Here is a 25,441-nt window from a genome sequence, read left to right as displayed (position 1 = left end):
TACAAGGAAAAGAATATTTGTCTTGGACCATGATACTGGGAAATTAATCATAGGAAATATGGAAATAGCACAGATTTTGAATAATTGTCTTCCGTTTTTTTTAAAAGTCAGATGGTCAGATGCATTAGGAATACCAACCATAGAGTGAACAGGAGGGGAAAAAAGATTCATTATCACTTGGGGAAAAGCATATGGCAAATACATGCCATAGGAGGTTTTCTGGACCCTGATGACATGCAGTCTTAGTTAGATAGATAGATACTTTATTCATCCCCATGGGGAAATCCAACTTTTTTTCCAATGTCCCATACACTTGTTGTAGCAAAACTAATTACATACGATACTTAACTCAGTAAAAAATATGATATGCATCTAAATCACTATCTCAAAAAGCATTAATAATAGCTTTTAAAAAGTTCTTAAGTCCTGGCGGTTGAATTGTAAAGCCTAATGGCATTGGGGAATATTGACCTCTTCATCCTGTCTGAGGAGCATTGCATCGATGTAGCCTACATCTTAGACTGAGATGACCAAAAGCTAGAACTCAGGATAGAGTGTTGCCAGTGCAGTGGCCAATGTGAGGAGGAAGTTGTTCTGTCAAGGGACCGGGGTCTCTAGAATTTAATTACTCTGTATTTGTGACTGAAATAAATAGATCTTTGGACTATGGCTTAAGGGAACATAGCAGAAAATTGGAGTTGACTCCAAGGTCTGGTTAGTTGTGATCTTTGTGAATGGTAGAACTGGTCTAAGAAGGCCTTGTAGTTGGCTGCTGCTCCTCTGCTTTACTATGTTCTTGTTTTCATACGACTGGAAGAGTCACAATAGAGGTGGGAGTGGGAACACAGCAGTGGTGGCTCTAATTCCATCACTTCAGTCCTCCTGGTATTTAGAGTTACTAAATGTTGTAGTTTGTTTTCAAGAAGTGTTAAGGCTGCCAGCAGTTTGTATTTGTTTGAGCAGTTTACTGAAGTTTTTTAAAAAAATTCTAATCTACATGTACTAATTATGTTTCTCACTTATTTTAACAGTTTGAAATGCTTACTGGCTCTCTGCCATTCCAAGGAAAAGACAGGAAGGACACCATGACACTCATTCTAAAGTAAAATGACATTATTTTATCATTGCTAGTAATAAGTATTCAATAGTTCAATGGTTCCATGTAATATCAGAGAATGTACAGAATGTACAACCTGAAAAGTCTTGCTCTCCACAGACATCCTCGAAACAGAAGAAAAGCACCCAAAGAATGAATGACAGAAAAAACATAAGAACCCAAAAGGCCCCTGTCCCCCTCTCACACCCAAGCAGTAGCAAGCAGCATCAATCCTATCTCTCACTCCCCCCACAAATTAATCCAGCGAAAAGCATCAGCATTCCCACCACCCACCATTAAGCAAAAACAAAGCCCCCAAAGAGAGACCATGATCTACAGTCCATCAAAAACTAACTGTTCATTCCAAGATGTCAACATCTCACAGACTTGCTCTCTCACTAACAAGAGAGGGACAGATATCGCTCTTTCCACAGTGACGAGGGAGACGACAGTAGCTATTTCAATGTTACAGTCAGTCTGAAACATTCTTTTTTACTTTGAGTTCCCCGAATGTTTCACCTCGAGGTAGACATCCGATAATTGAATGGCTTGGATGTTTATACATTGGATTGGTTGATTAAGGTACTTCACCATCACTTTGAGAGGATTTATCAATGGGTGTTAAATAATGGATTTGCTCACGACCCATAATTTTAATTTAATAAATATGTACCTTTAATTAAAAAAACCTTCTATTTCTTTGGACTACCTGCTTCAGGGGTTCCAAACCTGGGGTCCACAGATCCCTTAGTTAATGGTAGGGGTTCATGGCATGAAAAGGTTGCAACCCCTGACGGACTTTAACTTTGATTTGGCAGTGTTTCCCCCCCACTTCTGACTTGAAAGATTAGTCTTAAGTGTTAAAGTTTTTGCAGTAGTCTGGAAGAATATTACTAAAATATCAATTTTAAAGTGTTCAAATGATCTTATAATGGTCTGAATCATAAATCATTTGAAATGTGTTGGAAAGGGCTGAGTTCTGTGCAGCATTTAAATTGCAAACTCTCTTTATCGGGCTAAATTGGGGATGCCTCTGTTCTTGAGTCATGAAACCCAAAGTTGTTGAGCTATGTAATTAAAATCAAAACTATTAATTGAAAGTAGCTTGTTCAAAACTTTCGGCGAACTGTCTTAGGTTGTTACAGTACCTTCGAGGTGCGTGTTTTATTTAAAGAAGTGTTTCCACTGTAGAGCAAAAATAGAAAATGAAAGTTATTGTTAACAGTTGTTGCAAATCAGACCAGTTTTGTTGTTTCATGGCTAATGTGAGGAAATGTGTTGGAAAGGGTTGAATTCTGTGCAGCATTTAAATTGCAAACTCTCTTTTTATAGGGCTAAATTGGGGATGCCTCAGTTCTTGAGTCCTGAAGCCCAAAGTTTGTTACGGGCACTTTTCAAGAGAAATCCTGCCAACAGATTAGGTAATTATTGAACTGGGTTTTGCTGATAAATTAAGTCTGATATTTAATACTGATTCATTCTTTTCCTGAAACATGAGATCAAATCAAACATGAACATTCTTTGCATGAAATCTTTTTGAAAATTAAATTTGAATTCATACAGTGCTGTGCAAAAGTCTTGGGCATATGTATATAACTGGGGTGCCCAAGGCTTTTGCACAGTACTGTAGTAATTTTATGTATTGCACTGTTGCTGCTGCTCCCAAAAAAAAAACAAATTTCATGGCACATTGAGTGATGATAAACCTGATTCTGATATTGGTCTCTAGTGTGGACTGAGAGCGGGAAGCGGGGGTGGGGGGGAAGAGGGGAGGGAGCGAGCAGAAAGCACCAGAGAGACATTCTGTAATGATCAATAAACCAAATGTTTGGATTCAAATGAGCTTGCCTGGTGTTTCAGGGCTGCACCTGCGCCACCCCTTCCCCTTGATCCCCGGCACTTCTTTTCTGCCACCTGTCCAACGGCACCTCGCCCTCACCATTTCCAATGTCCTCTGCTCTGTCCAGATTTACAAACTCGCTCTCTACACGTCAGCACGTACAGTGCTTTGCAGCAGTCGTAGGCATGCAGGCTATGTATATGTGCCGAAGACTTTTATACAGTACTTGTAGGTTCTATCATCATTTCAATGCTTCAAAACAAGACATAGAAGTTTCTCTTTGTTCATGATGACAAGGCTTTAGGCAACTATTTAACACATAACCTCATACACTCCTGGATACAACTTCTGCTCGGTTAATGTCCTCTGCAAACAGCATTGTTCCTACATAATTACAGCTCATACGTGTATTTATTTTTGTAGTAAAACACAAGCACCCTTAATAAAGTAAAATATCAAGGTGCTTTACAGGAACACTATGTCTCATCATTTCCAGGACACTGGAAGTAATCATAATTTCAAATTGTCTACAGGGTTACTTGATGTAAAAGCTAAGCACTTATTGTGGTTTGCTCCATACAGACACAGACTCTGACATTTCCACATTAACACTGTTGTAGGAAGAGCAGTCAGCCACCAACAGTTCCTAGAGGTGCCTTGAAACAACAGCATCAACATAACGCACATTTTCTCTGCCCCTACACCACCTTATAGTAATGGGAAACAAAAAGGGAAGACTGCTTGTGTATATATAAACTTGGGACTCAGTTTTGCTCTGTAAGAATTTGTGATTCATAATCAAATATAACTGTAGGAGCCAAGTATCTATTTCCTGTTTACCTTGAATTTTGTGTTGCGTGTTTATTATGGGTTTTGGTAATTTGTCACATGGGTTGGATTTGGTAGAAGTTAATGAGTACAGTCATGTATTCACGCTTTGTCTTAGCTTAGTCTAGTTAGTTAGAAGCAGCCGTGGATGACTTTCTTGTTGACCACTTCATTATGCTAATTTGAACACTAGAACTCTTATTTCACTGTATCTGTAATTTAGTTTAGTTAGTTTTGTTATTGCTGTAAAATCATATGTTTTTTTTTCCTGGTTTTGCAATGTAAGATTGAACGTACTGTTTTTGACTTGGAACTCAGTTGTTTGGAAGTGTGTTATGCCCAGTCAATACCCCTGCTTGTTCTCTCAACGGTTTTGGTTCGTTTTCAAGTAACCGCTGCAATAATTAAAGCAAAATGCTGTGGATGTTGGAAATCTGAAGCAGAAGCTGTAGGAATGAGTAGATAACATCTAAAGAGAGTGAAGCAAAGTTAATGACTTGGGTCAATTGTAGATATTTAGGAAATTAAGCATTCTAAAATTCTTACTCTAAGAGAAAGATCATGTCCTCATTGTGTCCATACTTGAACCTTTAGGAGCTGGTGTGGATGGTGTGGAGGAAATCAAACGGCATCCGTTCTTTGCAAATATTGATTGGAATGTAAGTAGCAAAATAGTTTTTGGTTAAATTCTGTCAAAGCTTCATTTATAATACTAAAACTCTGGGTAACCATGAAAAAAGTTTGCTCAATTTTTCAACAGCCTTGCAGTTCAGCAACAAAAGAGTCTAGTAAAATTAGACAGAAAAAGCACAACAGGGAAAATGACCATTGTATGTAGTTTTTCTCTCCCCAGCCACCCTCTCCTCTTCTATTCCCCATTCTAGCCTCTTACTACTTCTCACCTGCCTATCACCTCCCCCGGGTCCCTTCCTCTTTCCCTTTCTCCTAAGGTCTACTCCCTTCTCCTATCACATTCCTTCCTCACCAGCCCTTTATCTTTCCTACGCACCTGGCTTTGCCTATCACCTTTTAGCTATCCTCCTTCCCCTTTCCCCAACTTTTTATTCTGGCATCTTCCCCCTTTCTTTCCAGTCCTAGAGAAGGGTCTCAGCCCAAAATGTCGACTGTTTATTCACTTCCATAGATGCTGCCTGACTTGCTACAGATCATTCCCTCTAAGGTGTACGAGTGTGCGTGTGCTCACATCTTTTGCTACTAGTGCACAAAGGAAATTAAACTGTGCACAGCGTTCTCACCCTCTGCCTCATTGGCATGTTAAGTATATTTCACAGTCGTACACAATCGCAATTCTTTTTCCTGTTTCTGATGGTGTTGGTGATGTGGGGTTTGTCCTGATCTGTCTGCAGATTTTAGGACTGACTTAATAATACTGTTTTTATTAAAATAATTACTCTGTGCGCACACATGATAACTGGGCAAAAAAAGTCCAAAGCAACACACACAAAATGCTGGAGGAACTCGGCAGGTCAGGCAGCATCTGTAGAGAAGAGTACAGTTGACCTTTTGGGCTGAAACCCTTCTCCAGGACTGAGAACGAAAGAGGAAGGTTCCAGAATAAAAAGAGGGGGGAGAGGGGAAAGAGACTTGCTGAAGGGTGATGGGTGAAGCCAGGTAGGTGGGAAAGATCAAGGGTTAGAGAAGAAAGAAGGAGAGGAGTGTGGAAAATAGGAGAAAAGGAAGGAGAGGGTGCCCCAGGGGGAATAATGGACAAGTGAGAATAAGTGAATTGTCAGAGTGGGTAACAGAGGAAGGGGTGAGGGGAAATCTGTTCATCAGAAAGAGAAACGATATTCATGCCATCAGGTTGGAGAATTCACAGACGGAATATGAGGCTTTGCTCCTCACCCTAAGGGTGGCCTCATCTTGGCACAAGGGGAGACCATGGATCGACACGTGGGAATGGGAATTAAAATGTTTGGCTACCAGGAAGTCCCGCTTCTGGCCGATGGTGCGGAGGTGCTCGATGAAGCAACCCCCCCCCCCCCAGTTTACAACAGGTCTTGCCAATGTAGGCAAGACAGTATCAGGAGCACTGGCTGCAGTAGATGACTCCAGCAGATTCGCAGGTGGGGTGTTGCCTCACCTAGAAAGACTGTTTGGGGCCCTGAATGGAGGCAAAGGAGGAGGTGTATGGGCAGGCGTAGGGATAAGTGCCTAAAGGGAGATGAATGGGGACGGTCGAATGGACAAGGGAATCGCAGAAGGAGTGATCCCTGTGGAAAGCAAGGGTGGGGGTGGGGCAGGTAAAGATGTGTTTAATGATAGGATCCTGCTGAAGATGGCAGAAGTTGCAGAGGATGATGTGCAGGATGTGGAAGCTGATGGGGTGGTAGGTAAGGACAAGAGGGACTCCTATCACGATTACAGTGGTGGGAAGTACGGCTGTATTGGAAATGGAGAAGCCTTGTACTAGCTTTTAACTGTCTTTGGTCAAGGCTATGGGTAAGGAATTTGTAAATGTTACCCTCAAAAGTTCTTTACCATTGTGGACAGGATAGAATGACTGCCTTCAACAACACAAATAACTTTATTCTGTGACCAAGGAGTACTTCATATTGGAACCCAGAGTGGGTTTTTCCTCTGTGAAAAGGGATTGAAGGAACATAGTGGAATGAACTTTAGAATTTGGCATTGATGTCCCTGACAATTGACTATATCTAGTAATAGTGATTGCTGCCCATGTTGTGAATGAAGTTGTCAAATTCTACTGCAGGGACTCACGATTACAATCATAGTCTTGTATTTTATTCTGGGGACGTGTAGAACATGCATACATTTACCAGCATTAACTTCAGTGTCCGGGGGATGAGTATTGCTCCTTCCTTGCTACTTGCTTCACTGTTTTATTGAGTAGAGACAAAAGAGGAAGTGAATTAATGATAGCACAGGAAGGGCTTCTGTAAGTTTCATGTTTATTTTTAATGCTTTTAGAAACTCTATCGAAGAGAACTGAAGCCACCATTCAGACCTGCTGTGGCAAGGCCAGATGATACCTTTTATTTTGACCCTGAGTTTACAGAACGAACACCCAAAGGTTTGTTGTGTGTGTGTGTTTTTGTGATTTAATTATGGTATTTTAAACTTGGTCACATCAAGGTCCAGAGAATAGAGGCTTCCAGACAACGACAACCACAACATTGCAATTTAAGCTGTGCAATTTCAGAGATTATTCTACTTGTCCTCTTACTGTGAGACCTCCTGTCCCAGAGGTTGTATGAGGGGAGGGTTACTCTCACTGGAAAGATGTCTTTTGCTGAAAACCTGCCCATGGAGATCAAATCAGAGCAGTAACTAGTTCATAAAATGCTAAGTACAGAAATGTATTTGCAAGTTTCAGAGAGAACTAGTTGGCCTAGTTGGTTAGGGAGCAATTAGGTTTATTTGTCCTTGCAAAGTTAACAAAAATAATATTGAAGTTATAATATACAAGACTTCTATATGGCTACTTCTAATTTCTTTTTCATACTTTATTTCCTGCTCAAGTATTTTTCTTATTCAATTAATAATAATACCCAATTTTAAAAAATTTCTTCCTGACAACGTTTGGTCTTTTTTTGGAAGATGCTACTTTTCTTTCGTTGCTAACTGTACTTTCTCCAAGGACATTGGATGAATTAAGATTTCCATTCTTAGCTTTTTTTTCCATCAGTTGCCTTTAGCTCTGACTTGCATTTGCATTTTGTGTCCATGTTGCTTGCTGTCCTACCAAACAATGCAGTATATTGGCATCCTAAGGTCAATATGTTATTGACAATATGTTATTTCTTTGCAGTATGTTCTTTGTAGTCAAAGTTTTCTCCAGTTGGTTCTAAAGGTAAAGCAGGAACCCTCTGTTGACTTAAGTTTGGTATTTCTGATGTGAACCTCATGGACCGTTTATCTGCTTGACACATTGTTGTGACATGAAGAAAGTTGCCAAAGAAATGTAAGCTAGTGGATATTGAAGTGTTTTTTTTAACAAAAATGAGCAGCTGGCAACACATTTAGACACTGTTGGAGGAACTAACTTCCTGACCCAATGCTACAGGACATTTCTATATGCTAAAGATCAAAAACAGCAGGGCAATTCTATAGTTACAATGCATCTACAATGCTTCCTTTGAATTACATATAATTTTCAAACACATCCTTCTTTGTACCCACTCTCCAAGACATCCAAAATGAACACCTCTCACTGCAACGGACGGACGTTCCCACTTACTTCAAAAATGCAACAATTATACCAGTGCCTAAGAAGAATAATATTGGCTGCCTTAATGACTATTGCCCGGCAGCACTCACATCGACAGAGATGAAATGCTTTGAGAGGTTGGTCATGACTAGACTGAACTCCTGCCTCAGCAAGGACCTGGACCAAATGCAATTTGCCTATCGCCACAATATGTCAACGGCAGACGCAATCTCATTGGCTCTCCACACGGCTTTAGTCCACCTGGACAACGCAAACACCCACGTCAGGATGCTGTTCATCGACTATAGCTCAGCATTTAATACCATCATTCCTACAATCCTGATGGAGAATTTTGCAGAACCTGGACTTTTGTACCTCCCTCTGCAAATGGATCCTCAACTTCCTAACCGGAAGACCACAATCTGTGCGGATTGGTGATAACGTATCCTCCTCGCTGATGATCAACACTGGCGCATCTCAGGGGTGTGTGCTTAGCCCACTGCTCTACTCTCTATATACACATGACAGTGTGGCTAAGCGGAGCTCAAATATCATCTATAAATTCGCTGACGATACAACCATTGTGGGTAGAATCTCAGATGGTGACGAGAGGGTGTACAGGAGTGAGACATACCAACTAGTGGAGTGGTGCCGCAGCAGCAGCCTGGCTCTCAAAGTCAGTAAGATGAAATAGCTGATTGTGGACTTCAGGAAGGGTAAGATGAAGGAACACATACCAATCCTCATAGAGGGATCAGAAGTGAAGAGAGTGAGCAGTTTCAAGTTCCTGGGTGTCAAGATCTCTGACGATCCAACCTGGTCCCAACATATCTATGTAGTTATAAAGAAGGCAAGACAGTGGCTATATATTAGGAGTTTGAAGTGATTTGGCATGTCAACAAGTATAGTCAAAAACTTATATAGTTGTACCGTGGAGAGCATTTTGACAGGCTACACACTGTCTGATATGGAGGGACTACTGCACAGGACCAAAAGAAGCTGCAGAAGGTTGCAAATCTAGTCAGCTCCATCTTGGGCACTAGCCTACAAAGTACCCAGGACATCTTTAGGGAGCGGTGTCTCAGAAAGGCAGCATCCATTATTAGGGATGTCCAGCACCCAGGACATGCACTTTTCTCACTGTTACCGTCAGGTAGGAGGTACAGAAACCTGAAGGCACGCACTCAGCGATTCAGGAACAGCTTCTTCCCCTCTGCCATCCGATTCCTAAATGGACATTAAATCTTTGGACACTACCTCACTTTTTTTAATATACAGTATTTCTGTTTTTGCATGTTTTTAATCTATTCAATATATGTAATTGATTTACTTGTTTTTTATTCTCTGCTAGATTATGTATTGCATTGAACTGCTGCTGCTAAGTTAACAAATTTCACGTCACATGCAGGTGATAACAAACCTGATTCTGAATGTTAATTTCCACTGACTCTAGGGTGCATTCATGCATATGCAGGCCTCTGAGTTCTAATTGTTCTGAGCTGTGTTTGAAATTCAGTCCACATTTAGGTCTGAAGAACGGTTGCTGGTGAAGTTAATATTTGCTATATAACCTAACTCCAGAATATGCCCTAACAACATTATAGTTGGATTCAATTCAGATTTGTTTACCAGATGTATATCAAAACATAGTGAGATGTGCTGTTTGCATTAACAATTAACCATGAATATGCTGGAGTCCTCCCACTTCATGGTGCCAACATAGCATACCCACGGTGTTCAGCAGAACAACACAAGCAACATCCGCAACAAAACAAAACAAGTCAACAACAGCAAAGTAAGCCCCTTCCCCATCTTTCCTACCACCCACCCATTCTTTTGACCAAGCATCTAATAGGCAAATGACATTGTAACCAAGAGCAGGAAGTAATGCTTCCTTGTTCTGTAAACATAGAAAAGCTGCAGGGAAACCCAATGTCGTGATGTTAACTGCATATTTTGTGAAATTAATCTAAAATTTGCTGCAGTTATATTTTAGCTCTCTCTTTATCATTATATTTCCCTGCTACCTCATTAGGAGGATTTGCATTGTAATTTTGACTAAAAAAAATGCAAAGCTTCATGATCAATTTTAAATAAATGTGTTTTTTTTCCCCTACACAAGCAGCATTTATTCCTGGTCAGTCTGAAATTCTTTTTTTTTCTTCCGGATCCCAGATTCTCCTGGTGTTCCTCCAAGCGCCAGTGCTCACAAATTATTCCGAGGCTTTAGTTTTGTGGCAACGGGAGTGGATGAGGAAGAAGTAAAGACCGAACATTCAAATCTGGTTATTCACCCAGTTTTGCAGGTAACGTCGTTAATAAACCGCTTCGTATGCTGTAGAGCAGGGGTTCCCAGCCTGGGATCCATGGACCTCTTGCTTAATGGTATTGGTCCATGGCATAAACAAGATTGGGAACCACCGCTGTAGAGTAGCCCTGGTTGGGAAAGTTTGGGAAACTTGGCCTTGTACTATTTAATCCTTGCAGCAAAGCTGTTACTCTGATACAGAAAGAAACCAAAACCGAAAGGTTGGGACTTACTCCTAAACAAAACGTGATTTTAACTAAAAGAGGTTAACCTTTTAGGACAGACCCTTTATCAAAATGGCAAAAAATGAATTTTCTGCATTTCATTGCAGAAATGAAAATGGAGAAGTCTATTTGTGTTTTTTGCTATTTGGGCCATTTCTGATAACAAGCAAAATAGAAGAGTGAGTTATTTAAAGTTGGGGATTTCCAGAAGGCTGCAAGTTGCTCAGAGAGAAGATAAGGTGGCATTGGTCCATGTAGTAATGCAGGACACCACGGTTAGAAAGGTCAGAATGGGATGGTGAATTCAAGTGGCGGTTCAGGGTCAGTTTGTGGATGTTAGTGCATTTATCTTCTCCAACCCAGAGGAGAGCACACTGCAAACACTGAATCAGTACACGAGATTGGAAGAGGTGCCAATGAATCACTACTTCACCCAGAAAGACAGCTTGGGACCCTAAGAATTGAGAAGGATTGGTGTTGCTCTTCCTTGAATTTGGATTGGGCTTCTTTGGAGCTGTGCAGGTCAGACTGCGTTAAAGTGACAGAAGCAAATTACAGTGATGGGCTTGAAGTCCTGGTCGTGCCCTTTTCAGAAAGGTCCCACCAAGTGGTCAACCAATCTTGGTTTGATTGCCAGAATATAGATTGGTTAAGCAATTGTGGAGCGCTCTTGCTTATTATGCAAACATGATGCTAAGCATGATCCTTTGCCACTTTATTTGTTCTTGCCTATCACACTCTGGCCTCTGGTCTTTACATGTTACATTGCTCCACTGCAGCTCCACGTTAGTTCCAGGTTTGCAACTTGTCATCTGAAGAGGCACATCACAGGCTTCTAGCCACAAATAATTTCAAAGGTTCATTTTATTATCGAAGTACTTGTGCAGACTGCAGCTGAGATTTGTCTTCCCTGGATAGTCATAAGATACAAAAAATTATAGAAGCAGCTGAAAGAATCCCCCCTCCCCCGCACGAAAAGAAAACGGAACAAAAACTCACAATCCCCCCCCAACGCCTCCCTCGCACAAAAGCTAACAGATCACCCACATGGAGAAACAACAAGAACATCAAACCCCATACTCCCAGCCGGCCAATCAGCAACAAGAAAAAGTGGACGAGAACGCGATTAAAAACTTAGAGCTGAAAGGCCAATATGAACTACAGTCCAATCCGTAAAACTCAATTTCAATAACATCTCCAAGAGAATCGGGGCCCAGTGACCCCTCCAAGGGCAGTTCACTCTTCTCCGCATTTGCCTCAATGGTTTAATCCTCCTTGGCACTTTAATTGGCGAGAAATTTAGCCGATCATGGCCAATAATCTCGTCTTTGAGCTTCTCCTCTCCTGGAGTTTTCTCAGGGACAGCAGTGCGAACTACAGACTGTAAGTGCAACAGTTTCAAAAACAGAGTTAAGATAAAAAGAATAAACTGAAGACGTAGAAAGGCTGCAATGTTTGGCTATCTGGAAGATGTCGCCTGTGGAATTGCGGTTTGTTGGTGCCATCTTGACCAGGGAATAATGCTCCTGTTACTAGTTATATCCTTCTTTGCTTTTTAACCCAATAACCACATTTGTTTTTATCCATCATCCCACTTGTCATTTCACTTCTCATGTCTTCCATCCATTGTTGGCACTCATTTATTCTCCTCTCTATACATTGACTTCACCTTGACACTTGTTCTTCCCTAATGTTTTCCAACTTTGAAAAGTTATTATAATGAAATACTAATTTTCTCTCTGCACAGAAGCTATCAGCTGAGTATTTCTGACATTTGCTCTTTTTCAAAAAAAGTTGACTTTCAGAGTAATGTTCAACAGTATTGATTTTGAATTATTTTTTCCCAGAATCCTCTATCAGTTTATAAAAATGCTTTATGGGATCACTGTGAGTTCTATTTAGTAACATCTGAGATAGTGAGTTGATCCTTGCCTCTGGTTTGTCAACTTGCACGCCAGAAATCCTGTAGGTGGTTTGGGTGCCTGTAAGCACGATGATATTACAGCTTGAGGTGTTGGGGTTCAGAGTTCAATACCAGCATCCTCTAAAGAATTTGTACGTCCTCCCAATGGAATGCATGGATTCCTCCCCATGCTCCTGTTTCCTCCCACAGTCCAAAGATGTACTGGTTAGTAGGTGAACTGGTCAGTGTAAATTGTCCTGTGATGAGGCTAGGGTTGTATCGGGGGTTGCTGATGGCACAGCTTGAGGGGCTGAAGGGCCCTCTTCTGCACTGTATCTCTAAATAAATCTTTTTTTTTTAAAAATTGCTTTACCTACCTGGTGAAAAAACTTGAGATTTTACTGTTATTTGGTGTTGACTGGGAGACAAATGTGTCACACCAGTGAGCCTGTAAACAACGAATCAAGTTGGTGAGTTGATCAACACTACAGGATGCACCAGAGTGACCAGATGGGAAAATAAAACTCACTGAATCGGTAGAATTTCCAATCACTCCATGGTGCTCAAGTTTATTCCAATAAAACTACAAACAGGAGGCTGTACGAGGACCGCATAAGTAACAGAGTTTAGAGAAGATTTTTCAGATTGAATGGGTTTGAGTTGATATGTGGACTAGATCAGGGGTTCCCAACCTGGGGTCCATGGACCCCTCGGTTAATGTAGGGGTCCATCCTTAAAAAAAGGTTGGGTACCCCTGTGCTGGAGTATTTTAGATGTGATATTTATTATGGTATTTACGTTGTGACAAAATAGCCACAGAGAATATATCAATATTCCCAGAGAATGCTGGATTCTGATTGTGAATAATGACCTTGAGAAATGATTCACAAATTTAGAAAAATGTAAAATACTGTCACAGTGGGGGCATGAATGGGAAATATTATCACTTGGAATTCTTAGTATCAGTGAACCATGGCATTTGGTATTGAGGGAAGGGATTCCCTTGGCATGGATTTTTTTTAAAAAAGTATGTTTTTTTAAGATACAGCGTGGAATAGGCTCTGCTGGTCCTTCAAGCTAGGTTGTCCAGTAATTCCCCCGATCTTAATCTGAGCCTGATCACAGGACAATTTACAATGACCAATTAACCTATCAAATGGTATGTCTTTGGACTGTGGGAGGAAACACACAGTTACGGGGGTTGTGTTGTGAATATCAATAGATGCAATTTTTAAAGAAAAATAAACCAAAAAACATTTCTTGCATTTAGTTACCCTTACATTAACAGCACCTTTGAAATGTTAAACTTGGAATCTTCTCTGTTGAAAAAATTTCAAGATTCACAATTGTTAATAATTATTAATGTTAAAGTGATTTGGCATTTTGTTAACATTTGCTTTTATCAGAGTTTATTTACTGTGATTTTTCCATATGGATTATTTAACATACATGCAGTGGATTCCAGTAAATTGGGACACATTCGGTCCTGTACATTTTGGCCCAATTAAGCTGCTAACCCAATTAGCGAAAGTTTCATGGAAATAGTTAAAAAGGTACAAAAAAAAGACAAACTACTACTGAGCATCAAATTGTGTATTAAATGAAGTATAGAACAAATCAGAACACTACAAATACTACTACAGTATTATAAAACTGTTTATTGTGTTACGTACCCCATAACTGGGTCACTTACCAGCAAAGATAGAGTGGTCCATTGAAGTCTGATGGTACTATTTTTAAAAGTCTTTATTGATAAAGGGGCACAAAAATAAGATTAATACAAACATTCAGATAATATACGTCGTCAATACTCAATCTAAAAGCACGGGTATAATAATAATAATCAATAAGAAATAGCTCTATCGTTGTCTAGGGGATACTGTATTGTCCGATGGAAAAATAAAAGTCACTGTCATTCAAACTGCAGCTCTTTGGGTTTAAGAGAGACGGTTTTAAACTTGCCCGGGTCTTTTATGAGGCCAATCCGTTGAGTCGGGGGAGTTGGTTCCCCGTTGTTAGTTCAAAGCCGTTTTCCGTGGTACCAGCCACCTGTCCCAGGCAATGGAACTGAACGCACGTGGCTTCCTTCAAATGGCTTCCCGCTGTTACGGAATTGCTAGCGTGTCTTCTGGTGCATCTGAGGGGCCGTTTCTACAGCCCCTCTTTTTATCCTGACTTGCAGGGTCGTAGATGTCAATCGGGTTGGGGGATGATGCAATCTCTCCCCTTCACCCAGCCCACTTTGCCCGAGGGCTCTCACGTAGCATAGGATCTCAATCCACAAATGTGTCTCCAAGAGACAATGGCCATTTCCCCTAGCTTTACATCGCCGGGGAACGAGACAGTCCGCACGTCTCCTCATTTCCTGGGCCCCCTGACCCAACCCAATAGTGATCTTGTGATTCTCACAAAGGAGGGGGCTGCGGGCATAACAATTGGTTCCTAAAAGTTATCAATGAAGGAATTCGTCCAGTGTACCTGTACGCTGCCACGTTCTTTTGATTGACTGTAAATGAACAAAATCAGTGCAGACACCTCGTGTAGATAATATACTGACTTCATACAATGCTTTCAACGATGGCATCCTCCAAATCTTCACTTTCATTGTAACATTCAAGATGATTGTCAATGCCTTCAAGTTCTTTGTAGTTCCTAACTTGTTGAATTAGTGAAATCATTTCATTTTCACTCACGGCCATTCTTTGTATCTCCAAGCCTGAATGATTGAAACTGCAGTGAGTGGAACAGTTCTGAATTGTCTGGCTGTTTATTTCTTGCCAACTATCAGTGAGAAAAATCACTGCTTTTTGAACACTAACACAATCAACCGACGCAATAAAGTCCCATGTGATGTCTAACAGCCATGCAAATGCATGTGACTGACACTCATCTGAGAGTGTTTGGCAACAGTCTCCTGTCCCAATTAAGCAGTTTAGTGTTCCAAATAAACAAAGGAAACCCTGGCTCTTTTCTCAATTAGTTTTGTTCTTTGCAAGTTGTCCCGAATACGTGGCTACCCTGATTAACTGGTTACCCGGTTAATCAGAATCCACTGTATTGAGTTGTCCAAATCTCATCTTGAGCTACCTTGGGTGCCGTATGTATTGCTGGAGAGGAAGCTAGCTTTTGCCTAGGGCAGACCATGAATTAACAGCAAGTTGTGTGTGAGAGTGAGAGTGTTTCGAAAGAGGATCATTTGATGTTAATGCATTATTTATATTACATTAATTATCAGATGCCAGCATTATCAGAGTATCGTTTTATGTGGCTAGATTGGGCAGGTGGTTGGCTTCTCTTGCTCCTGGTTCTGAAATGCACTACATCTGTGAAACTGGAGCTGGTATTGATTCACCCTTGGGGACCTCTTCCCACTGTCTACATCTTTCAGATTTTCTGTGCCATTTTTAGAATCATCTTGTCTGTCAATTCCCACTTATATCACAGCATTACTGCCACTTGTTTATTGTCATTGTGTTTTTTTTTAAAAAAATGGAACAAAAGCCTTTACTATACCTCAGCAATTGTCATGGCCAAGAAGGTATCATTTACAGGGTATATCTTGAACAAACTAATCTTGTATTTTGTGTAGCCTGCAGGCATGTTGTTTTGTTCTAGCTGACTGTTATACTGCTGGTGTTCAGGGCAGCCTTCAACGCGCCAATAGTTTCCTCTCGGTTTTCACTACTGTCAGCCACACAATTCCCAGCTGGAGACTCAGGAATATTGTTGCACTCAGATGTAGAAGGATTCTTCATTGCTGTTTCTGTAACGATTTTGTTTGACCAGTTAAGGTTGTTCGCCCTGAGCTGAACTTCTAAATATGGAGGACAGGTGGATTCTCAGTCTGGCCTCTACTCTTTTATCATTTTGGCATCTGTGACCCTACCAAAAGCCAAAGCATGAAGCCCCGACTCCAGCCAATGTAGCTCTCTGGGTCATTGAGGCATGCAAGCCTCCAAACCCAACAACAAGGTTCTGGTCCTCTTGGAGGATATGTTTTGCAGCTGCTGTTAAATTTGTTCCTAATGTGAACCTTTTCTGATTCCTGTGACTCTTCATTTAAGCTTCTTTTCTGAGATGGCGTCAGCAATCTTTTGAAATAGTCATGGAAAAGTGCAGGCCCTTTGGCCCATCTAGTCCATGGTAAACCATTTAATCTGCCTAGTCCCATTGACCACAGCCCTCCATACCTCACCATCTATGTATCTATCCAAACTTTGTGTAAGCGAACTCGTATGCACCACTTGCACTGGCAGTGTTTTGTCAGCATTTTTTAATTTGGCAACATAACGCTTATAAAGTTTTCATTTGACTTAAATTTCCTGTTTTTACTCTCCCCGTTGGTTCTTCTCCATTTGGTTTCTGTGAATGTTGTTATCGGTCCTTCCTGTGCCTCACATTTATAATTATCGGTAGGGGAATGAGCTGAAAGCTGTTGGGTCTTTAGTTGTGTGAGCAATATCTTCCTTGAGACTGTAGCTTATCTTTTTTAAAATTTAGCAATATAGCATGGAGTCTGGCCCTTTGAGTCACGTTGCCCCAACAACCCCACATCCCTGATTAACCCTAACCTAATCACAGGACAATTTACAATGACCAGTTAGCCCACCCGGTATGTTTTCGGAGAAAACCCACGCATTCCATGGTGAGGACGTGCAGAGGATGGCGCCAGAACTGATTTCTGCACTCCGGAACGTCCCGAGATGAAATAGCATTGCACCAAGCTAACGTGGCCCCCAATGGGATGTGCCCAGTAATGCAGGCCTTATGCACGCTAGTGTGAATTACTTAGTTTATGATTAGCAAGCAGACAACCTATTTTACTACCATGCTGTTCTGGCATTTTAAAGTATGGAATTCACTTTATTTATCTGGATAATTGATTCATCTCCAAAGCAATGCATTGTTACTGTATTCCTATTTAATCAAATATTTCATTGTACTGATTATGCTACATTTCAATTTAAACATTCTTTAATTATCTACACATCCCTACTCGACTTCTGATGGTCAGCAAAGCAATTTAAAAAGGATTTAGTCTGACCTGCACTGACTCTCAATTCCATGCTGATTTACATTTGAAATTTCTATCCTGTGCAAGAAAATCACATTTAATCCTGCTAATTCACCATCCTCTGCATCTGTCCCCACAACAGTTTTCATGCCTTCCACCCCATTTTCTATTATCTTTGCCTCAAGTACTGAAAACATTTCCTTTCACCTGCAAATCTTTATGGTCTTTGGTTACACAGCTTTGAAAGTGTGAGAATTCCTTTGCTAAATTCTCCTATGGATGGAGGGATGGAGATGAGTCTCTACTGAAGGAGGTGTAAGGTGCTCCTTCCCTCCATTAGTCTGCAGGTCACCCTTGTGCAAGGTGTAGCACCTGCTTAGCCCCCCCCCCCCCCCGATTAGGGCAATGGGAGCAGGTGGTGGATGCCCGTGTGAGCTGGTGCATATCGCAAGTCCTGATTATGCAACTGTTGATGCCAGGCAGACAATTTCTGAAGAGTATTGTTAATGGCTGGGGTCACCCATCTTGTAAAGACACTGCCCAGAAAAAGCAATCATGGTCATGGATAGACCTTGTCATACAACATGACAAGTAAAGAACAAACAAAATTCTCCAGCCTTTGCCTCTCCTTTAGAACTCCCTCTAATCGTCCGCCTCTGGCCAACCATTGGGCCACTCATCTGTTCTTTCCTTTGACTCTGACTTATTGTCCTAGCTTTGCTGTAATTTGGAGAATTTGGGTATGTAAACTTACTGTCCATTACGCTGCTGGTGATTAAGGCAGCAATGAAAGTCCTCCATGTCTCTGTCCTTGGCTATCTTCCAGAAATCAACTTTGATCTTGTCTTGGTAGTGTTCAACACCAAGTTGAACACTAGTGCGGTTGGGAGACTGTAGGTCTGACACGGTGGTCAGCAGCACAGGAGCGCCGCAGGGAACCGTACTCTCTCCGGTCCTGTTCACCCTGTACACATCAGACTTCCAATATAACTCGGAGTCCTGCCATGTGCAGAAGTTCGCTGATGACACGGCCATAGTGGGGTGTGTCAGGAATGGACAGGAGGAGGAGTATAGGAATCTGATACAGGACTTTGTGATATGGTGCAGCTCAAACTACCTGCGTCTCAATATCACCAAGACCAAAGAGATGGTGGTGGACTTTAGGAGATCTAGGCCTCATATGGAGCCAGTGATCATTAATGGAGAATGTGTGGAGCAGGTTAAGACCTACAAGTATTTGGGAGTACAGTTAGACGAGAAGCTAGACTGGACTGCCAACACAGATGCCTTGTACAGGAAGGCACAGAGTCGACTGTACTTCCTTAGAAGGTTGGCGTCATTCAATGTCTGTAGTGAGATGCTGAAGATGTTCTATAGGTCAGTTGTGGAGAGCGCCCTCTTCTTCGTGGTGGCGTGTTGGGGAGGAAGCATTAAGAAGAGGGACGCCTCACGTCTTAATAAGCTGGTAAGGAAGGCGGGCTCTGTCGTGGGCAAAGTGCTGGAGAGTTTAACATCGGTAGCTGAGCGAAGGGCGCTGAGTAGGCTACGGTCAATTATGGAAAACTCTGAACATCCTCTACATAGCACCATCCAGAGACAGAGAAGCAGTTTCAGCGACAGGTTACTATCGATGCAATGCTCCTCAGACAGGATGAAGAGGTCAATACTCCCCAATGCCATTAGGCTTTACAATTCAACCGCCAGGACTTAAGAACTTTTTAAAAGCTATTATTAATGCTTTTTGAGATAGTGATTTAGATGCATATCATATTTTTTACTGAGTTAAGTATTGTATGTAATTAGTTTTGCTACAACAAGTGTATGGGACATTGGAAAAAAGTTGAATTTCCCCATGGGGATGAATAAAGTATCTATCTATCTATCTATCTATCTATCTATCAAAGCTTCCTTTATCATGTCAGTAGCTTCCTCTCAGTTTTCACTACTGACAGCCATGCAAGTCCTGGGTGGAGACTCAGGAATACCGTTGCACACAGATTTAGAAGGATTCTTCATTGTTGTTTCTATAATAGTTTTGTTTGACCAGTCAGGATTGTTAGCCCTGAGCTGAATCCCCGAAACTGGAGGACTGGTGGACCACTCTTAGTCTGACCTCTACCCTTTGATCTGTTTGGCATAGGTGACCTTACCAAGAGTTAAAGCATAAAGGCGGATTCCAGCCAACATAGCTCTCTGGGTCATTGAGGCATGCAAGCCTCCATGTCATGACAAGAGTGTACTCGTCTTGGAGAATGTGTATAAAAATAGTTCTACAATTATAAATTGTTAGCTTAGCTGGTGTGCAATGTAATGAAATGAAAATACTTGTTTTTGAAGTTGTTGTTTGATCTCTTACAGCAACTGCATGGAAACAACATGAATTTTGCTGATGGTTATGAGTTGAAAGAGGATATTGGTGTGGGTTCATACTCTGTCTGTAAACGTTGTATTCACAAGACCACAAATATGGAGTACGCCGTCAAGGTGAGATTCATTCGAAAAGAAGTTGCCCAGTTTGTTCTTGCTCTTAGTTTGCACTCTGAGGTACTAATCAAGTACATACACCCTTTGTCATCCTACCCTATAACTTGTAAAATTTTAAAGTTCTGAATTTAAAATATTTTAATATCAAAAGAAAATGTTCATCTCTGTGCTGAACTGAGGCTGTAGCCTTCAACTACCTGAAATGGTTGCTGGCTTTGTGCCAGTGGGCACTGTCATGAACTTCAGTTCTGAATGCTATTTATTACTTCTATTGTTTGCATGATTTTGGTTTTTTCCCCTCCACCTTGGGTGTTTAATGGTCTTTTTTTTAATGGGTTCCTTTGGGTTTCTTTGTTCTGTGGCTGCCTGTGAGGAGACGAATCTCAAGATTGTATATAGTATTCATACTTTGATAATTGATGTACTTTGAACTTGGAAACGTTTCCATCTGGAGAGAACTGAGAAAGAGGAGAGACAGACAGCCTGATCTTCTCCTCTACAGAAGCAGTTCTAATCCCCTTTGGTTTGCCATCTGTTTGGTATTCAAAAATAATTTTTAGTCCCCCGGCCAAAATCAGAGAGGTTTACATATGACAAATTTATTTTCTCAATCAAAAGGAGGAGATATAACTCAGTGGGAGAGCATATGCTCTGCTTGTGTGAGGTCCTGGGTTCCATCCCTGACATTTCCATGCTGGTGATCTTGAATTTTTGATGGCCACAGCAGTCTAGTTAAGTTTATTGTCATTTCGACCTTAAACTGCTGGTACAGTACACGGCAAAAACAAAACAACATTCCGCCGGGACCCTGGTGCTACATGAAACAACACAAAACTACACGAGACTGTGTGAGACAGCACAAGGCTACACTAGACAACGTAAAAACAACATAAAAACTGCACTAGACCTGCACAGGACTACATAAAGTGCACAAAACAGTGCAGGGCAGTACAATAATCAATAAACAAGACAATAGGCACAGCAGAGGACAAATTACAATATAATGATAAATGATGTAGATGTCAGTCTAGACTCTGAGTATTGAGGAGTCTGATGGCTTGGTGGATGAAACAGCCTAGGGGTTTGCATTATGCTATAACAGCGCCAGTAGCCCAGGTTTAATTCCCGCCTCTGTATGTTCTCCCTGAGGCCACGTGGGATTCCTGTGGGTGATCTGGTTTCCTGCCACGTTACAAAGATGTACAGGTTAGTAGGTTATTTGGTCCTATGAGTGTAATCAGGATCAGAGTCATACAAAACAGCTGGGCGGTACAGACTGGTGGGGTTGGAAGGGCCTATTTCTGTGCTGTTTCTCTAAATTATTTTTAAAAATGTTCATGTACATCAACTGTGGCCAAAATCCAAATGACCAGAGTTTCCCAACATTGGGTCCATGGACCCCCTCAGTTAAGGGTAAGGCTCTATGGCATAAAAAATTTGGGAAATGCCTGCACTAGGCATCATGTAGCCTGGTTAAGGTTAGGAGCTCCAAAACCTTTGCTTGTATGCAGAAGTGCTGCTGATATGAAACTACACAGATTATTAGTCCAGCATCCTGTTGAGTTTCCCATTGCCTTTTCATGAAGACCACTTTAATTGTACGATGACATTAACTGAGCAAGCAGCCAAAAGCAGTGTCTCACGAGCTTCTCGGGGTTGTCTGGAGTTTAATGGTAAACTCCGCTTCTAAGCAACGGGTTGGAGTCTTCACATGATGATGTCACAGCACCTCAGCTGGCAGACTTGCTGCCTCCCAACGCCAGTGATCCGGGTTCGTTCCTGGCCACAGGTATGGTTTGTGTGGACACTGCATTTTTTCCCTTTGGTCACGTGGATTCCCTCTGGGTGCTCCTGTCTCTTCCAACGTCAAAGTAAATTTGTTATCAAAGTGAGTCTATGTCACTAAATACCACTCTGAGATTCATTTTCTTGCAAGCATTCACAGTAGAATAAAGAAGCACAATAGAATCAATGGAAAACTACACACAAAGACTGACAAGTAACCAAAGGAAGACAAGCTCTGTAAATACAAACAAAGAATAAATAAATAATCCTGAGAGCACAAGTTGTGGAGTTGAGTCAGTAGGTTGTGTTCAGTGGTCTGTTCAGTGTTATGGTGAGTGAAGTTATCAATGCTGGGTCAGAAGCCTAATGGATGAGGGGTAATAATTGTTCCTGAACATGGTGGTGTGGGACGTGAGACTCCAGTACCTCCTTCCTGATGGCAGCAGCGAGAAGAGATCATGTCCTGGATGGTGCGGGTACTTGATGATGGATGCTCCTTTGATGTGGTGGCACTCCCTTGTAGATTAGCCGTAGGTTAATTGACTATTGCAAATTACCCTTAATATGCAGGGGAGTAGAAGAATCAGGAGAGAGTTGATGGGAATGTGGGGAGAACAGGCTGTTGAGGGAAAATTGGTGGGGGATTGGGGTTGCTGTGTGAGACGGCAAAGACCGTTAGGCTGAATTGCCTCCTCTTGTGTTTACAGAAAATATAAAAATATGGAAGCTGGGTGAATGGGTAAATTAGCAGCTTTTGTTAATAGCTTACAAAAGCCTTGTTGAAATTACCAGCTTGTGCACAGGAGTTGCCTTAGTTTCAAATTTTAATTGTTAGAAATGTCACGAAGGAAAATCAGGTATAAATTTAAGGTATGTTTTGTTTTTAAAAAAGATCTTGTTGTAATACTTCAACATCTGGCATGTACATCAATTGTGGTGGGTTGGATAACACAACTGCACAAATTCTTGGGCTGATCATCTAAGGCTTGACCACTAAAATGAAGATTAATTGAACTGATCCTATGCTTTATCTACACAGGGTGTTTCATCTGTGACCGGTTTTACTTGGAGTGCTAATTAAAATGTTTGTGTTCCTTTCAGATTGTTGATAAGAGTAAGCGGGACCCCTCAGAGGAAGTTGAAATTCTGTTGCGGTATGGACAACATCCAAACATCATTACACTAAAAGATGTGAGTGTCAATGTGTACTGTGTAATTGCGTCTGAGCCATTAACAGCTGGAATTAAAGGGCCCAAGTCGTGGCTGAGTGAGGCCTTCATCAGGCAGAGTCAACCATAGATGTTGTGTCCTAGCTGTCTAGATGTGCAGGCATGGGAGAGCAGGCTGTTGCCCAAGTAGTAAACTCCCCCTCTCCACACATCTGATGAATCCAAAGAAACGGTAGAGACTGATACAGTCTGATACCAGCAACATCACAAGAGCTGGCAGTCAGCATTGAGCCTTAGGGACGCCAGCTCCAGACTTTTCCCTCTGGGTTTACTCCTGAAGCCTTCCCCGTGAGTGGGTTTAGCCACAAGGCAGCGGAGGCTCGAGATTAGAGTTTTCCCTATTCTAAATGAGCAGTCAACCGCCCCATCTGCCTGAAGCGACTGGCTTTAAGATGCCAGTAATCCACATTTGCCCCCTCTCCTGTCAGTAGAAATGGTTCCGCCGGGCTTAGTAGCTAAGCCACACGTGAGGGCCAGGAGACGGGCTTGGTTGTCAAAGGTTATTTGTGACGCACACTACTGAGAGCTTGATCGGTAGTGGGAGCTTGTCTCCATTACCACCCCTGGCTGCAGCAACCTTAAGGAACGTCACAAGTCGTAAACAATGTAAATACTAAAACTGTCACTTTCTCTGTGGAGTTGAGATTGGATCAAGGGCAGCACAGCAGTGTAGTGGTTAGTGTGTTTTACAATACAGGCAATCAGGGTTCAATTCCTGCTGCTGCCTGAAAGGAATTTACATGTTTGCCCTGTGACTACATGGGTTTCCTCCCACGGTCCAAAGTCGGTTAATTGTAAATTGCCCCATGGTAACATCGAGCATTGCTGGGCGATGTCATTCAAAGGGCCTATTCCACATTGTATCTCAATAACTAAAAAATATTCTTACTGAAAGCAGTCTTTCATTTACAGTTATTCACAGGTGGTATTTTAATTTGCATTCATTGCAATAATAATTCATTACAAATAATTGATTGCAAGTCACTAGTTTATTATTGCAAATGTTTCTCAATCAAAAACCAATTTGGATTGATAACTTGAAAATGTTGTTTCATGGTCAATAGCTCAAGCTAATAAACTTAATATTAATGTAAATAAATTGAAATAATAAGTAAAGTACTTGGAGGTAAAAATTCATAAAAGTGATCTGCCAAATAGTTAGATAGTGCTGAAAACTGACTTCTGAAAGTGTAAGTGAAACCTCAAAATCCTTCGTTACTTGTTCATTCATTATGTGCCGTGTCATATGACATGGCCAATCATGGTCTAAGACCATGATTGATCTTGGCAATTTTTTCTACAGAAGTGGTTTGCTGTTGTCTTCTTCTGGGCAGTGTCTTTACAAGACGGGTGAGCCCAGCCATTATCAATACCGTTCAGAGATTGTCTGCCTGGCGTCAGTGGTCACATAACCAGGACTTGTGATGTGCACCAGCTGCTCGAACGACCATCCACCACCTGCTCCCATGGCTTTATGTGACCCTGATCGGGTGGTGGGGGGGGGGGGGGGTGGTTGGCTAAGTAGGTGCTACACCTTGCCCAAGGGTACCCTGCTGGCAAGTGAAGGGAAGGGACTGCCTTACACCTCCTTTGGTAGAGATATATCTCTACCCTGCCACCACCACCATCATTATATGCTCTGATTACAGACAAGTGCATCTACTTGTAATTGTCTTCCAACATCAAGAGCTAGTTCCCAGCAATAAGCTAGGTACTGCCACTAGATCAATTGCCTGAACTATGCAGGAATGTCCAATAATAAATTTGACCTTGATCTAATTCCAGCCTGTTTCTTTGCCAATGTATGGTATGAGTGTAAACGGGAGAAAATGATCAAATCAGAACCAGCAACTGAAGAGTTAAGTGGAAACAAGTGAGAGAACTTCAGTAGGAATGAGCTTCTCTGACCAGTCCTTTGTTTTACCCTGGTGATGCTTGTTTAGGTCTACAATGACAGTAAGTACATCTACCTTGTGACGGAGTTGATGAGAGGAGGTGAGCTGCTGGATAAAATAATGCTGGAAAAGGGCTTCTCTGAACGAGAGGCGAGTGCTCTTCTCCACACAATCACCAAAACAGTTGAATACCTGCATTCCCAGGGGGTAAGTGATTTGTTGTAAATATTGATGACCAGGTTTTTTTTTAAAATGCTGGTTGTTCTCTGTTCAAATTTGCTTTTGTATGACTTTTCATTCCTGGTATTTGGATATCACTGGCAAAACCAGTAACATAGACCAGACTGAGTAAAGATGGTGAATTCCCTTCCCCAAAGAACATCGGTGGCCAGTGAGGTTCTTCTTCAAAGTTAAAGTAAATTTATTATGAAAGTACATGTATGTCGCCATATATATCCATGATGTGGGCATTCACAGTAAATCCAACAACCATAATAGAATCTATGAAAGACTTCACCCAACAGGGTGAACAAACAACCAATGTGCAAAAAAAAGGACAACAGAAACAAAGGAGAAAAAAGAAATGGCTTTTTGTAGCTTCTTTTGGTCCTATGTGCAAAGTGTGTAATAGTTCCTCCGTATC

The 25,441-nt window shown here is 41.5% G+C and overlaps 1 protein-coding gene across 6 annotated transcripts in view; it reads left to right on the top strand.

Moving 5' to 3' along the window:
- rps6ka1 (ribosomal protein S6 kinase a, polypeptide 1) overlaps nucleotides 1-25,441 on the top strand; it is a 165,485-nt gene that overhangs the window by 118,181 nt on the left and 21,863 nt on the right. For all 6 annotated transcript variants that reach the window (XM_073034406.1, XM_073034403.1, XM_073034409.1 and 3 more), the window contains 8 exons: nucleotides 1,032-1,102; nucleotides 2,429-2,517; nucleotides 4,359-4,423; nucleotides 6,717-6,819; nucleotides 10,132-10,262; nucleotides 19,764-19,889; nucleotides 22,776-22,865; nucleotides 24,847-25,005. In XM_073034406.1, coding sequence (XP_072890507.1) covers nucleotides 1,032-1,102; nucleotides 2,429-2,517; nucleotides 4,359-4,423; nucleotides 6,717-6,819; nucleotides 10,132-10,262; nucleotides 19,764-19,889; nucleotides 22,776-22,865; nucleotides 24,847-25,005 — 834 coding nt within the window. The remainder of the gene's footprint in view (nucleotides 1-1,031; nucleotides 1,103-2,428; nucleotides 2,518-4,358; nucleotides 4,424-6,716; nucleotides 6,820-10,131; nucleotides 10,263-19,763; nucleotides 19,890-22,775; nucleotides 22,866-24,846; nucleotides 25,006-25,441) is intronic.

This window comes from Hemitrygon akajei, chromosome 32, assembly GCF_048418815.1.
Source record: "Hemitrygon akajei chromosome 32, sHemAka1.3, whole genome shotgun sequence".
Classification (NCBI taxonomy): Eukaryota; Metazoa; Chordata; class Chondrichthyes; order Myliobatiformes; family Dasyatidae; genus Hemitrygon; species Hemitrygon akajei.
Note: the sequence above shows the minus strand (reverse complement) of the source record. Positions and strands in the feature narration are given on the sequence as shown.